The sequence below is a fragment of the Leptinotarsa decemlineata genome, unplaced genomic scaffold, assembly GCF_025532065.1.
Source record: "Leptinotarsa decemlineata unplaced genomic scaffold, Ldec_3_MD MMD2_tig00026294_RagTag_RagTag, whole genome shotgun sequence".
Classification (NCBI taxonomy): domain Eukaryota; kingdom Metazoa; phylum Arthropoda; class Insecta; order Coleoptera; family Chrysomelidae; genus Leptinotarsa; species Leptinotarsa decemlineata.
In genome coordinates, this window is record NW_027412674.1 from 8,253,579 (window position 1) to 8,275,878 (window position 22,300).

At 33.7% G+C, this 22,300-nt stretch overlaps 2 protein-coding genes across 5 annotated transcripts in view; one reads left to right on the forward strand and one right to left on the reverse strand.

Moving 5' to 3' along the window:
• Positions 1-6,980, forward strand: part of Hip1 (Huntingtin interacting protein 1) — a 42,542-nt gene extending 35,562 nt beyond the window's left edge. For all 3 annotated transcript variants that reach the window (XM_074180284.1, XM_074180285.1, XM_074180287.1), the window contains 6 exons: positions 210-518; positions 1,742-1,986; positions 2,043-2,195; positions 2,343-2,443; positions 6,258-6,487; positions 6,587-6,980. In XM_074180284.1, coding sequence (XP_074036385.1) covers positions 210-518; positions 1,742-1,986; positions 2,043-2,195; positions 2,343-2,443; positions 6,258-6,487; positions 6,587-6,750 — 1,202 coding nt within the window. In that variant the 3' untranslated portion in view covers positions 6,751-6,980. The remainder of the gene's footprint in view (positions 1-209; positions 519-1,741; positions 1,987-2,042; positions 2,196-2,342; positions 2,444-6,257; positions 6,488-6,586) is intronic.
• Positions 6,981-8,416: 1,436 nt separating this feature from the next.
• spg (dedicator of cytokinesis spg) overlaps positions 8,417-22,300 on the reverse strand; it is a 143,590-nt gene continuing 129,706 nt past the window's right edge. For both annotated transcript variants that reach the window (XM_074180282.1, XM_074180283.1), the window contains one exon: positions 8,417-15,581. In XM_074180282.1, the coding sequence (XP_074036383.1) occupies positions 15,088-15,581 (494 nt within the window). In that variant the 3' untranslated portion in view covers positions 8,417-15,087. The remainder of the gene's footprint in view (positions 15,582-22,300) is intronic.

Sequence of the window (22,300 nt, forward strand, 5' to 3'; positions counted from 1 at the left end):
AAAGTATTCTTTGACGAACATATAGAAAGTATTCTTTGCAATTTCCTCGAGAAAAAACGAAAATGTTTATTAAACCATATGCCAATGAAATAGAGTTTGAAAAGGATTTGCCTACTTCTATTGAAATCCACTGGATAGTGGTAATTTCTGACAGTTTAGTTTTGAAGTATTCTTCACAAGTAAATAGTTATTGTCATTTTCATTTCAAGAACGAACAGAAGCTGAAAAGATATTGCGTGAAGTTGTTAGAAAATCTATCGAATCATCTGAAGAGATAATGAAAAAAGCTATACATGAAGTTGACAACCCAGCTCTGACCGCTCTCACATGCAGTCCAGATTATTTGAGAAGTTTGACTGCATCTTGTCAGGAGTTGATGGAAGCTACTTTGAATATTGGTGATACAGACTATGCATCTTCTATAAGTATTGCAAATCAGTTATCTCACAAACTTTCAACCTATATTCTTCAAGGACGAGCTACCTGTAATACAAGTCCTGATATTATGTTTGGAGAAAGTAAGTATCTTTCTTCTATTTTTTATAATGTTCTTATATGTTCCCCCCAGTAATTACTTCTTTTATTAAGCCATTGTGTAATAATAAGTAAACAGTTAAGCAAATGACTTATTCAAAATAATCAATCTACAAAAATATCTGAAAATATTTTTACGTTTTCCCCGTGGGTTAGACAATAATTGACTAGACTTCACCATTAAACTCAACTTTATTTTACTACTTCACTGCCACTATAACACAAAGCTTCAACCGAACTTCAGACTAATCTCGAATGTCTGTCTCACTCAGTACCGCATTTTCAACTAGATTTCCCCATCTGCCTGTTGCTAGTGTTTATATATGTAATGGAAGTCTCTGGAAGCCGATATGGAAGACTCTCGAAGCGATGCGACATTTAGAACGATCGAGAATCGCAAGTCGAGTTAAGCGCGACTTTGGTCGAGTCACAATAGATTGACGAGGACCAGCGGCGGCCGGCGTTATTTTGTTTCAGGGGATAATTCACAACAATATATAAAATATTTACAACCCATTAGAAAATTTTTATTCGTTCTAAATTATTTACTACTTGTTATCGAACATATAACTTAATTAAGAATATTGTTACAAACTTGAATTTCAACTAGAAGTCTACAGATTTATGAGTAGAACTTTCCAGAATTTTCTATAATTTCAAGAAACTGTAATTATAATTGGTCTTAAATTTTGTTCCAAAGTGAAACTAGAAAAATTATGTAAGGAGAAATTGTTGTAAAAAAAGGGAGAGTTTTGGTTTGATTGTCATATCTTGTAGAATCTAGGATTTTTGCAATGCTCCTCGTCAGTGTTAACTAAATACTACTCCCCTCGTGTTCTATGATTAAGAAATGATGGCATCTACCTAAGGTTTGAAGGCAGAAAAGGCATCTTACCATATTATATTTGACGATTCAAATTTACCTCCTCTACCAGGGTAAACTTTCTACCCAGTAGAGATTAATGGCCATGAGGCAATGTTGACACTGAGAGAATATTGATGATGGATATCGCGTGATCTCTTCGTCACTTAGCAGACTTGTCATGACTTGAAACAGAAACCTAGCTTGTAACTTTCATCACAGAACCGTGAGTAGTGCTGCTATATTCGACACTGCTATTTCTCCAAAATAGATTCAGTATCTTATCATCAATGATTATCTGTTTCTACTCATTTTGGCATTGATTTAGTTTATTTCACATTTCAGAAATGGCCGAGACTTGTAAATTGTTGGGAATAAGTGGGATGAAACTTCTACACTGTATCAAGGAAAATACAAATAATGAATTATTCGTGAAGGAAGCCATAGATAAGCTAAACGATGTAGCATCACTTGCAGATAGCATCAATGCTTCCCTTCTAGGAGAAAATGCCGAGAACTTGGCAGACATGTTGGAGAATGAAATGTTGGCAATGGATAAAGCAATTGAAGAGGCTGCCAATCGTATACAGGTATAAAAGTTTTTTGCGAATGTTGCGGAACATATTGAAATCAAAAAATTTTGTAGGATATGTTAACGAATTCTCGAGCTGCAGATTCTGGTATAAAATTAGAGGTAAACGAAAAAATTTTGGATTCCTGTACATCACTTATGCACGCTATAAGATTGTTAGTAAAAAAGTCGAGGTTTCTACAAGCAGAAATTGTTGGTCAAGGCAGGGTAAGTAGATTTCTTATACGATAGCTACTTTTTAACTCTCGACAGTATTTTATTTATCTAACCCCTTGAGAGGATCGTTTTGGAATAAGTTGAAAATAGTTTTGATGCAACCAGTAAATTAAATGATCTTTTTTTTTTCAATTGAAGGGTACAGCTAGTGCAAAAGACTTCTACAAAAGAAATCATCAGTGGACTGATGGTTTCATTTCAGCAGCCAAAGCTGTTGCGGTTGCAGCTAAATTTTTACTGTGAGTATTGACTTTGATGAATGTATTTGTAATTGTATTTGAGTTCACTGTCCATAAATTCTGTTTCCTCTGAATTAAAACAATGCTAATCTTTTGTATATGGTAACTCACCTGTTCTTTGAGGTTCTTTGAGTTTATAATTAGAGCCTAGGTTCAATTCTAACCAGTTTGTATTTTATTTCCTCCAATCTTGTCAGCGCATGTTCTTGTAAATTTTTTTTCATTTTTTTATTGTGCATTGAAGTCAGTCTCATCATGATATCATGAAAAATGAAAAATAAAACTTCCTGTGACAAAATGGTTTAGACTTTTACGACTGAGGTTTTCAGTGTCATTGCTTTTCGAGTTTGAAAGCCGTGGATTTTTGGAATTTCTTCCTGACGTTTCGCTGGCCGAGTGGCTAGCTTCTTCAGAAGTTTAATCATCATGGCTTGCTGTCCGATGACTACCTTTTAGGCTTCGCCCCATTTTAAGGAATTCGAGAATAACGAACAGGACAACAGGCAGCGAGATTGTTAATGTTCCAGGTTCAAGTGCAGGTACGACTACAGGTACAAGAGCAGGTACGAGTATAGGTACAAATACAGGTACAGATACAACGGATTACTTGACAAGGCAAAAATACGCTTTACGAAACCTAAAAGGTAGTCTTGGGTTTGTGGGACAGCAAGCCATGATGGTTAAACCTCTGAAGAAGCTAGCCACTCGCGCCAGCAAAACGTCAGGAAGAAATTCCAAAAATTCACGGCTTTCAAACTCGAAAAGCAATGACACTGAAAACTTTCTATTTTTTTATACCACTTGCATTTGTAACTATCGTTACTGCAGTTTCATCTACAATTAACTGAAATAATTAACGTTCATCCTTATATACCTATACAACTTCTGTCGGTGATAACAGATGGTCCTTAATGACTTTATTCCAACCCCTGCTTAATAGTGGAAACTCAATTATTTGGATTCCTTGGAAATTCATAAGCATAAACATTGCAGATGTAACATACTAAATGATCAAATTGACCTGGTCTACTCGCCGGTTTTTAGATTAGCATACCCACGTTGTCACAGGTAAATAAAATTCAGGTAGTCAGTTAAGGGCCCTTTGTTATTTCCTATAATGGTGTATAGATATAAAGTGCATTTCTTTATTTTTCCCCCCCTTTTATTTTTAGAAAGGGTCAACTCAAAAAATTGAAATTTGGGATAATGAAATTAATGCATGAATACTTTATTTTGAAGAAAAATTGACAGATGGCGATCTGGGAAAAAAATTAATGGAAAGAGGGGTCTTGTGACACATCATTTTGAAGCTCCTGACGAATACTTCACAATCCTAGAATATGAAGTCAATATCTTCACCTACTACAAAATGGATGAACATTTAATAATTTCCTAAAGACAAACACATTAATATCAATATTTCTAGAAATATTCCCTTTTATGTGCCATATGGCAATTCCAACAACCCAACAAATTTTGTTAAGTCATTTTTTGTTTATAAAAACGACAAAAAATATCAGTACGACAATGAACATGACTGTTCAGTTAGAATATTCTCATTTAGTTTTCGGTTTTACTAGTAGAAAGGTACCACGTCAACAATCTCTAAAATGGTCAATTCTCGTCCATTGGAAGAAAAAATTTAGACAATTTTTATTTACGGTGTGACGCGTAACTTTCACGAGACCGAAAGGATTTTCAATGAACGTTTTCCGAATCATCCTATCTGTAGAAAATATTAGAGGGAACTTGTATCCAAATTCACAACTACCGGTAGTGTACATAACAAAAAGCTCCTAGGTCATTTGTCCATTCTGGAAGAACAGCAAGTGCAAATAATTGGTGAGATGGTAGTAAATCCTGAACCAGTCTACTTTTTCCATCGCGAATGTTTGTGAGGTGTCTCTTTCTATTGTGTAGAGACTTTTGAAGAGGAATAGGTATCATCCAAATAAAATTAAAATGGTACACCAATTAACTGAAGATGACCCTGATCGAAGAACAGTATTCTGCGAAATCATGATGGAAACCATTGCAAGGCATCCTACCTATCTCCACAATATTTGTTTTAGTGACGAATGTACATTTTTTTTAAACGGAAATTGACGTTATTGGAGTGACACCAACCCTCACGTTCCCAATATCCAGAAAAAATTAACGTTTGGGCAGGAATATTGGGAAACCATATTGTAGGACCTCTATTTATTGATCAAAATTGAACAGGGGAAATGTATTTGAATATGCTGGAAACTACTGTTGACTCTCTCATCACTGAAATCGTCGAAGCGAATCCTAATGAATTCGATATGGATATTGTATTCCAACAAGATGGATCATTACCACATTACTCCAGATAAGTAGAAAACTATTTGGATACTACTTTTCCGATCGTTGGATTGGCCGTCGAAGTTCTACAGAATGGCCAGCCAGCTAGCCAGATTTGAAGCAAAAAGTGTATGAAACTGAACCTGTTTCAATATTGGATATACGACAGAGAAATATCGGATAGACTGTTCATATGTCAAGAAGTTCAAGGCAACCATTTCGAGCATCTTCTGAACCCAGTAGAGCCAAGACCAATAAAAGCACGTCAAGGTTTTGCCAACTGTTTTCTTAGATTACCGTGGCGTAGTGCATCAGGAGTTCTTGCCACATGGTCATACAGTCAATAAGGAATATTATCTTGATGTTATTCGCCGTTTGCGAGTAGCAATACGAAAAAAATAGTGGAAAAACAATTCATGGGTTTTACATTGCGTTTATGCTCCTGCTCACACCTGCTCAACATCGCAAATATGTCTCAGCAACCGTATTCACCAGATTTGGCCCCCTGCGACTTTTTCTTGTTTCCAAAATTGAAGATACCCATGAAAGGTCATAGTTTTGTGACGATTGAGGAGATAAAAATCGAATTGCTGAGAAAGCTCAAGGACATACAAAAAATTTCATATCGGAACTACTTTGAGGATTGGAAAAAACGCTGGCATAAGTGTATTTTATGTGAGGGAACAAAAAAGAAAATGATGAATAATTTTTTTTTTGAGAAAAATGAAAATTTTACTAATTTTTGAACAGACCTCGTATAACCATACTATTTTTATCATCAGATCTCTAAACAGTAGTAACGAAAGTATTCATTCCTGCTATAGGGCAATTACATTTGAAGTTTTTGTGAATTGTGAACTGTAATAGCAGAAATGGTTGATAAATAAGTCACTGACTTTGAGCACCAATACCAAAGAATAAAAAAATGAATGTTTGAATGTTAGAGGTTCAGAATGCCTAAAAAAGTTAAATGAAATTTGAAAATTAAGAGAAGAAAGAAAAATCGCTGAAAAAAGTTTGAAATTGTTTAAATTTTGTAACTTACTGTAAGTTGCATTTGAATTATAAGTAAACATTATTATCATCTTTATTTGATCGAAAAGTTCGATTAATCGATAGCATGCAAACTGTGCGTGGCTCAACATGGCTAGTAACTAAAGGTATTTGTTTGAAAAGCATAATTAGTTGATGATAAGTAATGAAGTTGGTGCGAACAAGATTAAAATAGTTTGCAAAAAAATGTGATGATTTTATGAAGCAAAATAAGTTTAAAAAATGTATTATTTACAAGGATAATGAAACAATTTGATATATTTATCTTTCTAATTAATAATAGTGGAGGATTGTTCCAGTAACAAACTAATGACTAGAGTTTATAAAATCTATTCCATTCAAATTAATTTGGAAAGTCTAGTCATGAACATAAAAATTGTCTTCTACATGAGATATTATGATTCATGAAGCTGAATTCATTCATGATGTTTTTTAGAACGGCTGCTGATAAAGTTGTTATTTCCAATGGAAAATTGGAGCAGCTGATTGTAGCTGCTCAAGAAATAGCTGCTTCCACTGCTCAGTTGGTAGTAGCAAGTAGAGTAAAAGCAGATAGGAATAGTGAAAATTTACAACAATTAACACAAGCATCGAGAGAAGTTACTACTGCTACTGGAACGGTTGTTGCCATAGCGAAGGACTGCAGTCAACTCATAGATGAAGCAGGTAAAATATAAAATCATTCTACCGCGGGCAGTGTTTTTTTCTCTTCACAATCCAAAATTTGATAACATATATATTTTAAAATGATATTTTTAATTTCAGAAGAGCTTGATGTTTCAAATTTGACACTCCATCAAGCAAAACGATTTGAAATGGAGTCACAAGTGAAGGTTTTAGAATTAGAGAAGGAATTGGACCAAGAACGATATCGCCTTGCCAAGTTGAGGAGGCATCATTACCAGTTAGCAGGAGAACACGAGACTTGAACATAACTTGAAAAGCCCAATAATTGATAGTTATCTATTTATTAACATTAGACATAAGGCATCCAAAGATAGGTAATTTTGTTGTCTGTAACTGTTCCAATTGTTGGTATTATTATACAGTGTAGTTTATATACATTCATTTTACCATGATATATTTTATATGTTTGTATTGATTCAATTTATAATGTACCTTTTTACAAAATATGCAAAATACTAAATCATTACCAATGCGATTTTCTTCAATTATAGTAATTCCATTATTGACAAATCTGAAATGATTATTTCAGTATGACATTGTACATTTTTATTACAAAACATGAGATATATTGAACTCTGGGCAACTTACATGACACACTTGCACGCAATATAAATCACATAGTTAGACCGATTTTTTTTCAATATTCGAAATCATACAGGGCTCAAAATTGCACCCAACAAAGCAGAGAAACTTACTAATCAACTAGCTACCGACCAACCTTGTGTTTTTCATATCAAATAATCAATATTTCCATGATCTAGTTATACTTTTGCCGGTTTTTGAGTTTGAGGTGTTTGTAACACCAACACCCTTTCTAGAGTTGTTTTCTCTAATCTTGACTCTGGTTGTGAAAGCTTATGTCTTTTTATATACTTTTTCGATCATTAACAATTTGATTTCACTGGAAAATAAATATTTCCAAATAAAATTTCTAAAAAGTATTCACTCTCCCAACTACCTACACTGTATGTTCTGCAAAATGCCTGCCTGCCTCGTTCATCCAGTAGCAGGACCATGCTAATAATTCAATATCCAGCATGGTATTAGCCGGGGAAGTAGGTGGTTTTCGGCAGGCATTTAACAGAACTTATGGTGTGTTTGTGGGTGTGTAAAATCTTAAGTAGTAGACACGATAAACTCCCAAAACACATTTGCTCATGTCTTTTTTCTCTTCATTTAATTATCTCTGTCTTGTCCTTTCTTATTTCTTGGATAACCACGAGGTTTTTTTCACAACTAGGTACAGCCTGGTAGGAATTCTTACTTTTTCCCCAAATATCATGCTCTCTCGAATGACAAGACTTTGGCTTGACAATTGAACTTTGTGAATGTTGAAAAAAGTAATGCGAGAACTTAACGGTCAGACGGAAAACTTTACGCTTGTTATTTGGTTAATTTACCAGAAAAATACTTCTTTCATTGATTCTTAATTCCAATGCCATTTTCTAAATTTGTTTAAAATATGTTTTTCCGTTAACCAGCTGTCGCACCTCTACGAACGACAACCCTCAGAAGTTGAAACTTGTGCGAGCTAAGGGCCAACGAGGTTTTACCTTTTAACGTGTGATTCCTAACACAGGTTGGACGATAGCAAGTTAACATCGATCATTCAGCCTGCGGCTTGAGCCACCGACCAACATGGTGGTCAATTGAGTGAGTGAACAAAGCACCCACGTCGAAGAGACCGGCTATCAACAATACCAGTTAATCACGGGAATAACTAGGAAAAAATGAGAAATACCGCGAGTATGCGTCGCTACTTTCACGCAACTTGTATGAACATGATTCGATGCAAGTCTGCACACGGGTTATCGTACTCCAAATAAGGTAAAAATGTATTTCCGAGTGTTTTCGGATCAAATTAATAAAACTAAAACCTATGCGTAAGAAAATTGAAATCTTGAAAAATAAGTTTTGCATCAGTTTATTCATATCGACATGAGAATCCATGTAGGGAAAATACAATACTTCCGTAATATAAAATATAATATAAATATAAGTTATATGACTAGTACAATGCTGAAATATGAGTATATTGAAATGTCAGGAGTACAGAGCAAAACACGGTTACAATCAATTATTGATACTGGGTACATATACATTCTTTTTCAAAAACTGGTTGAAACCATTATTAAATTTTTTTCACAAATTATTATTTTTTATTTGACATAATACATGCATTTTTTGAAACATATTTAGGAACTAACATGTGTAGATCATACAATCGCAAAAGAAAATCAATTGTCAAATGGTTCATATTGAATACACAGAATAATTCAAAGGATATTACTTTGAAGAAATGTAACAATTTTAAAATTTTGAAAATTATTCTTTTGTATACTTTTGACGACACTTGAAAGTCATTATTTGAAGAAAGGTGAAACAGGGTAAGTAGATGTACATAACTCAGGAATTCCTTCTGATAAATCTAAAAATACTTGTCTGCACATTTGACAATCACTCATATTTATTTTTCACTTTACATTTGGTAAGTATATATAAGAATTCCATAAAAGTTCAGGAAAAGGTAAAAAATTAGCACCATTATATACAAATAGAAAGTATTTCGATGTAGTTTTGGACTATTTTACATATGGCAAATCAATTCAACAATGTTTCATTCTAATTTTTTGTTTTAAAGTGCCTGATCATTTTCTTTGGTCCAAAAACTTGACCTACGCTATGTAGACAACTACAAAATGTCTACTAACTGAAATATCTACTTTAGAATACCGAGAAATATCTTTTGAATTCAATTTATGCTAGTCACAATTTCTACTTGAATTAGGCGTGCCAAAAATCACTAACAACCACCCGATTTTCTAATATAAAATTGGCACAATTTCAATTGAAATTTGATGACACTTCCTATAAAGTATATGTCGTTCTACTGTTTTCATATAACAACCAAATCATACTCCAATTTGTAGCAAATAATATCTTACACAACGGCTGCGTTTTTATATGATTTCGATTTCGGAATTACTATTTTCGTCGTTTTAATTGTCCTTGATTTCTGTTACAGTTGGTACTTTTCATTCCATTTCATTTGAAAGAATCTTTGGAATGAAGTAGTAGGGAAATTAGTCTTTATCGATATGCTTGTTGAAATTGAAAATACTGTCAATGTTATTCCTTGATATTACTTTGGTGCAAGTAAATCTGATTATTCTACTGATTCTGGTTGGAGACGAAAAAATTCAATCATTGCATCAAGTATGATTTGGTTCATACACGATTACAACATAATTCATATAATTTCTACAGCTATAATTTACAGCTAGCTCTTATATTATAGAACTTATTATTTTACTTACAATAAGAAAATAGATACAATTTCATCAGGATTTTGCTGTTGAAAGCACAAACGCTGGAATAGAGAAAACAATCATGTTTGGAGTAATCGCGAATGGGATTCTTCTAATTATTGGGTGTTTGGAGTTTGAAGACAATATGTATACAGGGTGTTCTGTACTTCTGGTCACAAAAAACTCAATTCCAATTTGCTATTTGACTTTGAAACTGTGCTTCGATAGTTAATAAATCTCCCATGCCTTTTGATTGAGTTGAAATTACTAAACTTAAGTGAATATTCTGCATCATATTCGTTACTTATTGAGAAGCAACACAAAATTCTGCCGCGGAAACAAGACTATTTGAATTTACAAATTATGGCATTCTAGAATAAAATATTTTCGTAAATGTAGTATGTTTTTTGGTGATTTGAGTAATTCTGAGTCATGTCTATATTTAATAGTTGAATTTAACAATATTACTGTTGAATAATTAATATTTCATTTTCTATTTTTGATTTTAATTTGACGTTCAGATCATGAATTTTAAAATTAGGTACTATAAACATGAAAAAAATTTCGAAGGCAGGTGATTTATCTCGAAAGTATTAACTGAATTCATCTTCGTCAAAAGGCACAACAATCATCTATCAAAATCTGAGTCATATAAAAAAATGGTATTAGGCTTTTTGCCTCCACACAACCTTTTGAATTTTGGTCTACTGCGCCGAAGGGAAGCAAAAACCATAAAAAAAAAGAGAAGACGAAGAACCTTTGAAATACCACTGTGGAAAAAGAATAAAAAGTCCATAAACACCCTGTAGTTGCCAAATCTATCATATTTATATCTTATAGCGCTGGCTTCGATGTCACCTTTTTTTAGTATATTATCACTCACTGCAATAGTATGATTTTATTCTTCAAAATCTATATTAACAGTGAATCTGCTCAAGTATAATAAAGAACAAACTGAAAGTTCTCAAAAATTTATCGTGTAATATAAAGAGAGATTGTTTTCCAAAACGTCAGCCACTGTTGAAAAAGCTAAGTATATAAATTTTATTTTGCCATTAATTCATTTCATTTATAATAATAATAATCTTTATTTGAAATAGGTAATCCTAATCTACATTCACAAAGTATAATCTTATAGGCAAAGTAAATACAAATTACTGACGAATTACTCTTCAAAGATTTATATTACGAGTGACTTTTCAGTTTGTACTACATTATACTTCAGTGTTGTTGATCCAGATTCATTATTTTTCCGAAAACAAATAAAAAAGGTAGAGATTGTCATTTTGATTTGGTATGGTTGTCTTTACCACCAGTTTACCATGTTATTTTGCTACTTTTTTTTAATTCCAACTGTTGGATTTAAATAATTAACTAGATCTACGTATCTTCATGAAGAAGTTTAAACTTTATTAGCACTATGAAATACAAATCAGTTCACTGAATTTATGTAAATAAAATCACCTCAAAGGTGCGATTTCGTTCCCCCCTGTTCATAAAAGAGGACACATGTGAAATTGGCGACACGTGTGAATCATTGTATACATACCAGTGTATGTGTGTCTGCAATAGGCAGTGTAATGCCTGCTGTAAGTAGTCCCACTGTGATTCGAAAGTGCATATAGATTATAACGACAAGGAGCCACATTGTCTGCTGCATAATTGTTCACATCTAATTCTTTTGAAGAAAAGTCAATGTCAACATTCAATTTGCCTCTGAATCTTTCCGTTGGAGAGAATCTTTTCAAATGAATGACTAACATACGGGAAAACTTAGGGACTGATAAGGGACTTTGTGCATTTTCTCCTTTCTTTGCACCTCGAACATGTTGGTTTTTCATTTCCATCCAGAGTTTTCTCTCTTATCCCTTTCGTTCCTGGTAGTTACAATTGTGAGGGTGAACTACATGCCGCACAATATGATCAAATTTAAGATCGAATAGGTTCATACCGACATCATACGATTGTGAGGATACGTATTGATGCGCAGAAGGCCGCAGTTCCGCCATTTGACGCGTAACAGCCAACTTGAGCAGACCTGTATGAAGCGTTTCACAGTGTTTTGTTTACATTCGTGCATCAACATGAATTCAGCAAGTAAGTTAATTTCAGTTGAAGTTATTTTCTGTTTTTAAGTGCATGATGTCAACAATAAAGGTTGATATTTGAGCCTACAGGTTGGATGATATGAAAAAAAATTAAGTGAGACTTCTGGGATTGGTTGATTTCATAATATCACAGATGTGAGTATTGGGACTCAACCTCTCCAGGAATATCACGGATATTGAGAATTTGTTATTTTTTTACAGAAAGCAGGAGTGTCATTGATTTGGATCATCTTCGAGATAATCCTGATGCTATTTTTGATCTATTGGACGAGGTTGGATCCGATTTCGAGGTTGATAATGAGGAGTCCGAAGACGATATTTTGTTGGAATCAGAAAATCCAACCATTGCCCAACTCGACAGTGATATTGATATCAGTTCTGAAAGATCGATTTCTAATGAATCAGATGCTGACGATCCAGAGATGAATATGAGACTGAGTGAACTTGCCAAAAAATACAGCAAACAGTCATGGAATCGAATTGTTTTCGATAGTAAAAATGGACCCCAAGATAACATGGATAGCATTGATACGAATGCAGTTTCATCACCTTGGGGATACTTCAGCAGATACTTGGGTGAATCGTTTTACGAATTGGTAGCAGAGAAAACAGCACAATTCTATTTACAGCTACACGGAAGAGAGATCAAGCCTGCTGTTACACCAACAGAGATTAAAAAATTTTTTGGCATTCATGCAACCATGGGTTGTATGAAATTTCCTAGGATTCGTTTGTATTGGAGTACGAAATTCATTTTTCCAGCAATAGCAGATCAAATGTCAAGAGACAGATTCTTCCTTTTACGCAATATTCTCCACATTGTAGACAATTTGAACGTTCCTGAAGATACAAAAAAAAACAACCGTCTGTGGAAAGTACAACCCATGATTGACCAAGTCAGATCACGCTGCTTACAGATACAAAGACCAACAAATGGTTCATTTTCCGTGGATGAGCAGATGATTCCATTTTTAGGCCGTTGTCCTGTTTGGCAATATGTCAAAAATAAACCTCGCCCTGTGGGTCTCAAAAACTTTGTCATCACAATATCGGAAGGATTAGTGCTTGATTTTGAAATTTATCAGGTAAATACCACACGAATTTCATCTAAAGAACTGGGTTTGGGTCCAGCTGTAGTCACTCGTTTAGTGGAATCACTACCAACTGGAAGCTACATATTTTTTGACCGATACTTCTCAACATTGTCCCTATTCGATAAACTGAAAGAACTCGGAATGGAAGGAACTGGGACCATGATGAGTAATAGACTGGGTAAGAATTGCAATCTAAAAGCTGATAATAAAATGTCAAGAGGAGAGACAGATTCGGTAGTCAGAGGTGATGAAGAATTATGTTTGACTAAATGGAAAGACAATAAGTGTGTAGTGATGGCTTCCACAGCTTTTGGAACGGATCCAATGAATGAAGTAAGCAGATGGGATAAAATCCAGAAGGTTCGTAGAGGAATTCCTTGTCCAAAGGTTGTGAAATCTTACAATGAAAAAATAGGAGGTGTAGATGTTTGTGATATGATGATGGAATGTTACCGAACATTCTTCAGGACGAAGAAATGGCCAATAAAAGTCATTCTTCACTTATTAGATTTGGCTATTGTGAACAGCTGGATGGAATACCGCAGAGACAGCAAGAAAAATGGATTGCCTGCGAAAAATATGAAGGATCTGCTTGAATTCAGATTGGAATTGGCCGAATTCCTTTCTTGTGGTACGAAAAAACGCGAAAGGGAAGATGAAAATGACGAAAACGATTCTTCCAAACCTAACGAAAAAAAAACCAGATGTACACCAATGCCATGTAAGGATAAAAGGTATGACTGCTTCGATCACTGGCCCATCAGTGAAAGCCTGAAGCATCCATTGAATTGTCGCCTTGAGGCCTGTAGTAGCCGATCAAGAACAAGGTGTAGTAAATGTAACGTGTACCTGTGTCTTGGTAAAGACCAAAATTGTTTTATGAAATTTCATAAAAGATAATTCTTAATAAAATATTTTACAACATGTTCTTATTTAATGATAATCACATCACAACTGTGAGGTTTAATTGTTTGGAACGATACAACACAATTGTGAGTGTCCTTGAAATCCTGTAGATTGTCCTTTGAATTCAAAAACATGATTTGATTCTTCAATTTCATAGCTTGTTTAGCATATAATGTGATTTTCGCTCAGAAAATACAATTTTTTTGATCTTGGGTCTGAAAGGGTTATGAATGAATCCAAGCATTGTGACAAATTTGATTGGCCAGTTCTTTGTAGTATGGGGAGAGAAAAATTCCATAAAATACATCCTATATTTCAACTAACAGTACGTGCTAATCCTGACAATTATCACGGAAATCATTTCCGGCAAAATATGGTATTTTCATATTATTTTAGAGATCCAATCAGTGGATGTTATAGTACCTCTCGAGAGGATGTCCATAATATAAAATTTCGTTTACACTTTCAGTTCACAGAACAAGCTTTCAAAAAAAAATTAAAGCTCTTCTCTTCGATGAACAATTAAAAACAAATATGAATTAGATTGATAAACTCTGCTGTTCTCAAAAAATTGTATATGAGTTTGTAGAAAGACATAAGTAGATATAGATAGATATACGTGTGAGCCAATTTTTTCCTCTTTCTTCTTTAATATTTTCATTCATTTCACTTTTAAATCACCTCACACTTAAAAATAATAACAGAGGTTTATCTATCACCAAATATACAGACCACCTGTAGATTTATTCGTCGATTTATATGTATTAGCGATAGGAAATAAATATCTATATTACTATTATTATTGAAACTAATAGATAATATTAAATCGTGAACTTGCGAATCTCGTACTAGAAACTGATAATTTTTTGTTATTAAAGTTCACAAGTAGATTACACCATCCTTCTGGCACTAGCAAATCTGGTGCATTTAAACTTTATGCTGGTTTTCGTTGAAAGTAATGAATACAAATACTTCTTAAATAGAATGTTGAAAAGTCATATTTAAAAATAACATGGTACTACTGCCTTTCATCTCACCCATACATGAAAACAAAGCTCCAATAACTAAGATGAAGTTTCAGATCAATAGGCAGCTTTTCAAAGACAAGAAGCCAACAATATAGTACAATCACAATAAGAACAATCCCACGTACGAACTAAGTCTTAAGATTCAGAACCTCTTCCTGTAGGAATTCCATTATCTTTATGTACCTTTGGAAGAGAATAATTTTCGGGAGGAGTAACGATTTCCGTGGCCTCTCGACGTTTTGGTCTTTCTAGACTGTTTCCTAGATCCAAACTAGAATTCAAAGAAGACAAGGATGATTTAGGCGGAATCGGAGGAGGGTTCTCTATCTTTGGACTCTCCTCGGGAGGGCTTGCATTGATATTCATCTCCGTTTGGTGTGAGCGTAAATCGAAGTCTTCGTAACAAGTGTTGTTGAAATTATTCAGCTGAGTTTCAGTCATGCTAATGCCTGAATCACGTAGATCGTGGTTATCAATTCTGGTCGTGAGGTTACTGGTATCTTGAGAAGCAGAGTCTTCCAGACCAATATACTCCATACTGCAGATGGATGGAGTGGATTTTTTTTGACCTCTTTTCGGAATATTTGGTGGGGTGTCGGTTGGAACATTTTGCAGTCTTTTGTCTGGGGCTGAAACAAATAAAGTTGAGTGAAAAACCATTTATCTTTCTGTAGAAGTGTGACAATAAAAACAAATATTTTTGACAATCCTACTGATTAAACTAAAATCTACTGAATTGCTACATAGGAACTATTTTAAAATGTAATCGAAGTGATGTTATCTTGTTGTGGAAATGTTAAATACATAAATTTTCTTTTTTCTCAATAAATATTAATTTATTATCAATTTCAATTTTGTCCCCTTCAAAGTGGCCCCCCTCAAATATAAAACACTTGTGCCAGCAATAAATTGATGGATGTAGCCGTTACTACGTGGTAGAAAAGAGAAATATATTTTTTACAACTTTTATTTGTAACTAACGTAACTAAGTTTATTGTATAGTTACAAATAAAAACATTTTCATCTTCTCAATCGTCGTGAAACGTCGTCCTTTCATAGAAACAGGAAAAAGTCACAGGGAGGCAAATCTGGTGAATAAGGTAGCTGAAGTATGATTACAGCTTGTCAAATATAGGAAGAGCTTTCTGAATTTCGTTATGGTCTTGAACATTTACCTTATTTTTCAACAGACCTCGAATTTAATACAAATATATTATTGTCTGTTATTATTAGCAGCTAGAATACTGTTATACAAAAAAGCAACTTCTTCAATCACAACAAACCACTTCAATGCTATGAAAAATTAAGTTTTTATGGAATAAAAACCTGACAAATTAAAGAAAAATAATAAATAAAATTAGAGTCCAAAAACGCTGTGATACAATAGTAGACAGTGCTTTTTCTATCAATGAAGATAACTTGAATTTTAGAAAAAAAATTTAATGTTATTTTGAGATAGAAGTAATCATTTATCGGATAAATGGATAAATAAGAATTTACAAAAATTATCGTGATTGCCATCGACAATCATAAAATTTTTCCTATAAAACAGTGGTGGTGAGAAATTCTGATAATACTTTTTTATAAAGATTTCTTTCCGTCAAATGAAAAAATAGCAACAATCACTGAATTCTGATAGTTATTTCACATTCAGCATGAAATAGTTTTAGCAGCTAAACACTACTCCATCAAGTAAAATAAATACAACAATAAAAATTAATGGGCGCTCCGGGGCGATTTCATTGATTCCAGTGGCGCATTTGCTTTTTCAGCTGCAGGAAAACCCGGAAAAACCTGCAGCACCACATCATCTGAAGATCTTGATCTAACAATGTCCTCTCTCTCATAAAACAAAATGTAGGATGTCTCCAGAGGCTCCAATAAATTCAATGCATCGCCAGAACACTTCGTGACACGACTATCGTCAAACTTAAACCAGTCCGTTTCTTCTTTGACCAAGGCGTAATAATGACCACATTCAACGCCAGAACCACAGTGAACAATGACTGCATGATCATTATAACAGTGGTCTGCTAGGTTGAAATGTTCATCTATTTCGAACCTTCCAAAGAGTTTCTTGCTTCCGTTAGAGGTTGAGTCTTGTTTGAATATCATCAGTGTTATTATTAGATTGATTGGTGCCTCAGCTATACTTGTTTCCTTATAACAGTCAGTTAGTTTGGCGCATGTTTGACAATACAGTTGATCATCACCTGTTAAAAATTCCATTTTCAGATGATTTAACAATAAGCTTTGCAAGGACTGGTAATTAGTCGTATTAGGAAAAGTTAGATGAAGTTCCAGAAATTCACATAAGTTTTCAGTACTTCTTGAACATTTACCACAAAGTAAACAAGTGAGGATTTTTCCAGCAAAAGATTTACAAACACAAGACGAGATGGGTTGTACGGAATCATTCAGTCCAGAGCGGCTGGGAGTATTGATTCTGCTATTGTTTTGCTCACGAAGAGTATTCAACAAGAACCCCAAGAATTCGGAACAATCCTCTTGTTGTCCTAACGAGTATCTAGTGGACTTCAAAGACTCCAGGAAATCGGTTGGAGGGAAAGATGATACCTTTTTACGAAACTGCAGCTGTATGAACAGTTGTTTGAGTTTGATGAATAAGCAGGAAACATTCTCGTTCTCGTTCATCATTAAAACTTCGTTCTTGAAATTCTTCGTCATGAACAACACTTGTAAAATGCTATTCATGTAACAAGTGTTTCCTAAATTATCCAATCCAATTTTTTTCTCTAGTAAATATAAATAATTACAGTGTTCCATGTAAGTGAAATATTACTTCTTTCATATAAGATATTGTGTAGCAATCCTGTGAATGGTATCCTAATCATTTCCATAACGAATGTTTGGAGTACAAACTGAATAGGAAAAAATGTTTTTTGTATAATTCAATGATCATATAAAAGTAGTTGTTTCAAATGTATTTTTTGTTTCATGTGATTCAATGTTTATTCGAAAGTAGTTGTTTTGAGAGGTCTTTTTTTCGACCAGTTTGTGTCGTAAGTTACTTCTTTGCATTATCTACACATCTTTGTAAAGAGGTTATTTTGATATTAAATGCTTTCTTCCAATATTTGGAAGACTCCCACATTTTTTGTATGAAGATGGAGAAATAGAAAGTCAAAACCTTTCTTTCCCATAATGATAGTCGTTTTTGACATTCAAGGTTATTTCTGTCAATTATTATCTATCCTTTTATCTTAAAACTATCTTAATGCTACAAGAACGAGCGACAGTAATTATAAAATATTTGTGACGACTTCAAGCCTAGAACACTGAATTACTGTTTTGATAATATTGCAGAACTGTTGCTCAACCTCAACAAGAGACTAGTAAGTTTTCAAATAAATTGAAAACCGCAACCATAATTCCACTGCCAAAGGTATCTTATTCAAATAAAGACTCTGATCTGAGACCAATAAATATGCTGGGGCTTAAAAAAGGTAGTGTACATACAATTTGTAAGATATATTGAAGATAACAACATAGTTAATAGTGTTTAATCTGGTTTTCGAAGCAAGTATAGTTGTGAAACAGCATTTCAATGTGTTTTAGATGATTCGAAGAAAAGTATGAAAGGAAATAAACTAGTAGGTGTAATATTTCTTGATTTACAGAGGTCTTTTGAAACGGTGGATAGAAATATATTAATGCGAAAGATGAAAGGTATCAGTATTGTGGGTAAAGCATTGAAATGGTTTGCAAATTATCTAGATAATAGAAAACAAAAATTGCTTCCGAATATCCATATCCAACTTTGAAAAAGCTGGTAGTAAATAATGATTTTTTTCCATAAATATCAGTTATGTAATCTTCTGAAATTGCCAATAATCACATTGAAAGGAGCCCTTTAACACTACTCTCAAACGCACTTAGTTTCGGTATAATCGGAGGAATATCTTTTTTCACAATTAATACAATACTGCTTACAACATTAACATCTTGTTATTAAAAAAACCAAGCGATTTAGGTCATATGCTTATATGAACTTTATGTTTCATGATATATCACTCGCTTAATTTATACCCTGTATAGTACATTTCGTTGACAATGACACTTCCATTAATCTTTTATGTGAGGAGTAATAGAGTTTCAACAAGATATTTTTATGACAATTATGTGGTGCACCAAAAATTTTGTGCAGTAACTAATTTAGAAAATAATAATACAGTAATTGAAAAAATATTTTCATGAAGAATCATTTCATTTGAAATTCCGCAGATTCTTGGAGAGAGAGAGAAAGAACTTTATTGTCCAAAGAACAGAATTCTTGTTAACAAAGTTTAGAAATACATTTATGTATGTACACATATATCTACATATACACACACATATACATATGTAACACAAAGGGATCAATTCAAAATTAAATAAACACCTTAAAATAATAAAACCAAGTAAAATAATATAAAGTGCGTATACAAGTGATTGCAATGTTAGTCAAAATCTTCATTATAATATTCGTCTAAAGTATAAAAAGCTTTATTTAGCAAAAAACATTTTACAGCACTTAGAAAATTTTTATATGAAGAAGTGGAACGAAGATATACTGGCAAATGATTGAACATTTTCCTTGCATTGTATATTATGCATTTTTTTATTAATGCGCTTTTAGGAATGGGTAGTGCTATTAAGTGGCTATTATGCCTAGTATTATAAGAGTTTGTTAAATCACTGATAGTATTAAATTTTTTGTGCATCATACACACACTTTCAAGGATAAAAATGCATGTCAGAGTCAAGATTTTTTGATCAATAAACAGGGATTTACAGCAATCTCTCGGTTTTGCCTTACAAATATATCTAACCGCTCTCTTTTGTAAGATAAACACAGACTGTAACAAGAACTGAGAAGCATTACCCCAGAAGCAAATTCCATATCTTAGGCGGGATTCTATTACCGCAAAATAGACTGTTCTTGCAGCTTGCAAGTTGAGTTCTCTGGTAATAACCCTTAAAACATAGCATCCTGAAGCCATCCTATTACATAGATTAGAGATGTGGATATCAAAGGATAGATTATTATCTACATGCAAACCCAAGAATTTACTTGATAAGACGGAGCTAATTAAAGTATTCCCTAGAAAAATTTCATTTAATATACATTTAAAGGTTAGTATGCAGGTTTTTGTGGTATTGAATGCCAGTCTGTTAGCATCACACCACTTTTTAACGATGTCTAGATCAACCGATATATTATTATATAGTTCAGTATTGTCTTTTGAGTGCCAAACAATAGTAGTGTCATCAGCAAATAGAGTTATTTTTCCTTTCGTATTGATGAGAGATAGGTCATTTATGAAGAGCAGGAACAGTAGTGGACCGAGTACTGAACCTTGCGGAACCCCACAAGATACCAACAGAGGTTCAGATCTCTTATTATTAACTAATACAGACTGGGTGCGATCTGACAAATAAGAATGAAACCATTTCAACGCTACATCTCTGAAACCATACATTTCCAATTTATTCAAGAGAATTTTGTGATTTACGCAGTCGAATGCCTTAGCAAGGTCACAAAACACAGCAGCAACTACTTCACCCTCATTGATACTGAAATATATTTTTTCTAGAACTGAGAACATAGCATCATTGGTGCTCCTTGATTCTTGAAAACCAAATTGGTAATTACTAAGTGAGTGGTTAGTATTGAGAAATGAGATCATTCTTTTCTTCACCAATTTTTCTATAAGCTTTGCAAGAGTTGACAAAAGTGAAATAGGTCTAAAGTTTGTAACCAACTCACAATCTCCTCCTTTAGATAAGGGGTTAATGATTGCGAACTTCAAACATTTTGGAAATATTCCGTTCGATAATGAAACATTGATGGCTTCTGCCAAGGTTGACAAAGCATTCTCTGGAATATGAAGAAGTATCTTTGCAGATATATCGTCCCATCCTGAGGTATTTTTGTTTTTTATACTTTTTAAGATGTCCATTATTTCCTCAGAATTAGTTGGTGTTAAAAAGAAAGAATCTCTTGTATATATGTTCTTCATATAACATTTAGGGTCTTCTTGCGGGGGGATATTTGTAGAGATGCTTTCTGCTATGGAGCAATAATAATTATTAATTTCATCTGGGTTTAGAGATGTTTTAACAGATGCACTTTTTTGTTTACCACTGAGCTCATTCACAATAACCCAACTCTCTTTGCACATGTTGGTAGAGTTAGCTATACGACCTTCATAATAAAGATGTTTAGCAGTCCTTATCACTTTTTTAAAAATGCGTCTGTACTTGTTGAAATACGATATAAAAGTTTCATTATTTCTTGCATATTTTCTTATATAGTGCAGGGACCTCAAGTTTCTACTGGCTATCTTTATACCCTTAGTGATCCATGGCTTTCTCGATTTGGTCTTAGAAGGAGTCAAGGGAAATGAAATAACAAAAATTCTTTTGAGACTTGAATGGAAATTGGTCAATGGGTCACTACTTCTTAAAATATTCTCCCAATAAACAGTCGAGGCCATTCTTGCAAAATTTTCGAAATTTTTCTTACTGAAACTAGGTCTGAAGATTTTATCACGTTTTTTATTACAATGATTTATATTAAAAGAGCAGATCACCGCTTCATGATCAGATAAACCACTGTTAACTACATCACAAGTCAAACAAGGAAAATTGGAACATACATAATCTAAAAGAGTAGCGGAAAAGCTTGAAAATCTTGTGGGGACTCTTACATGCATTGCAAAATTAAAGGAATCCAACAAATTCTGAATAAGACAAACCTTATTATTCTTATTGCCAAAATCAATGTTGAAGTCACCTGCCAGAATAATATTTGCGTTAGGCGAAAGTTTAGATAATAGTTCTTCTAATCTATCAATGAAAATATTTTCTTTCACGTATAGTCAGTGGGCATACTTGAAGACTGGCTATAAATCAAATCATCTAAAAGAACAATTCGTTCAGGCCAGTCTCAACACCCTACACCGTAGGTTAATGGACTGACACCTATCAGAAAACAACTACTCCCCTGGCTAATACCACGAAGGGCGTTGGATTATATCCGACAGGTGTCAGTGCAGGATTCTTCACTGAAGTTATTCCTGCATATGCTGTTGGCGATACAACTGCCGCAATAGATTTTCAATTATCGGAACACACTTGCAGACCGGTTTCGGGCTGTTTGGCCACTCGTCAGTGCAAGGTAGTGTATATCATCAACATAAAGTCGATGATTTCCGATAATTGAAAATCGAATTCCGTCAGAGTATCATTCCTCGAACTAAGCTGAAGACTACAACAAACAACAGGTTTGTCGTCGCTCCATCTGCCTGTGAACGAGGTAACCAACTGCATATCCAAATTTGCC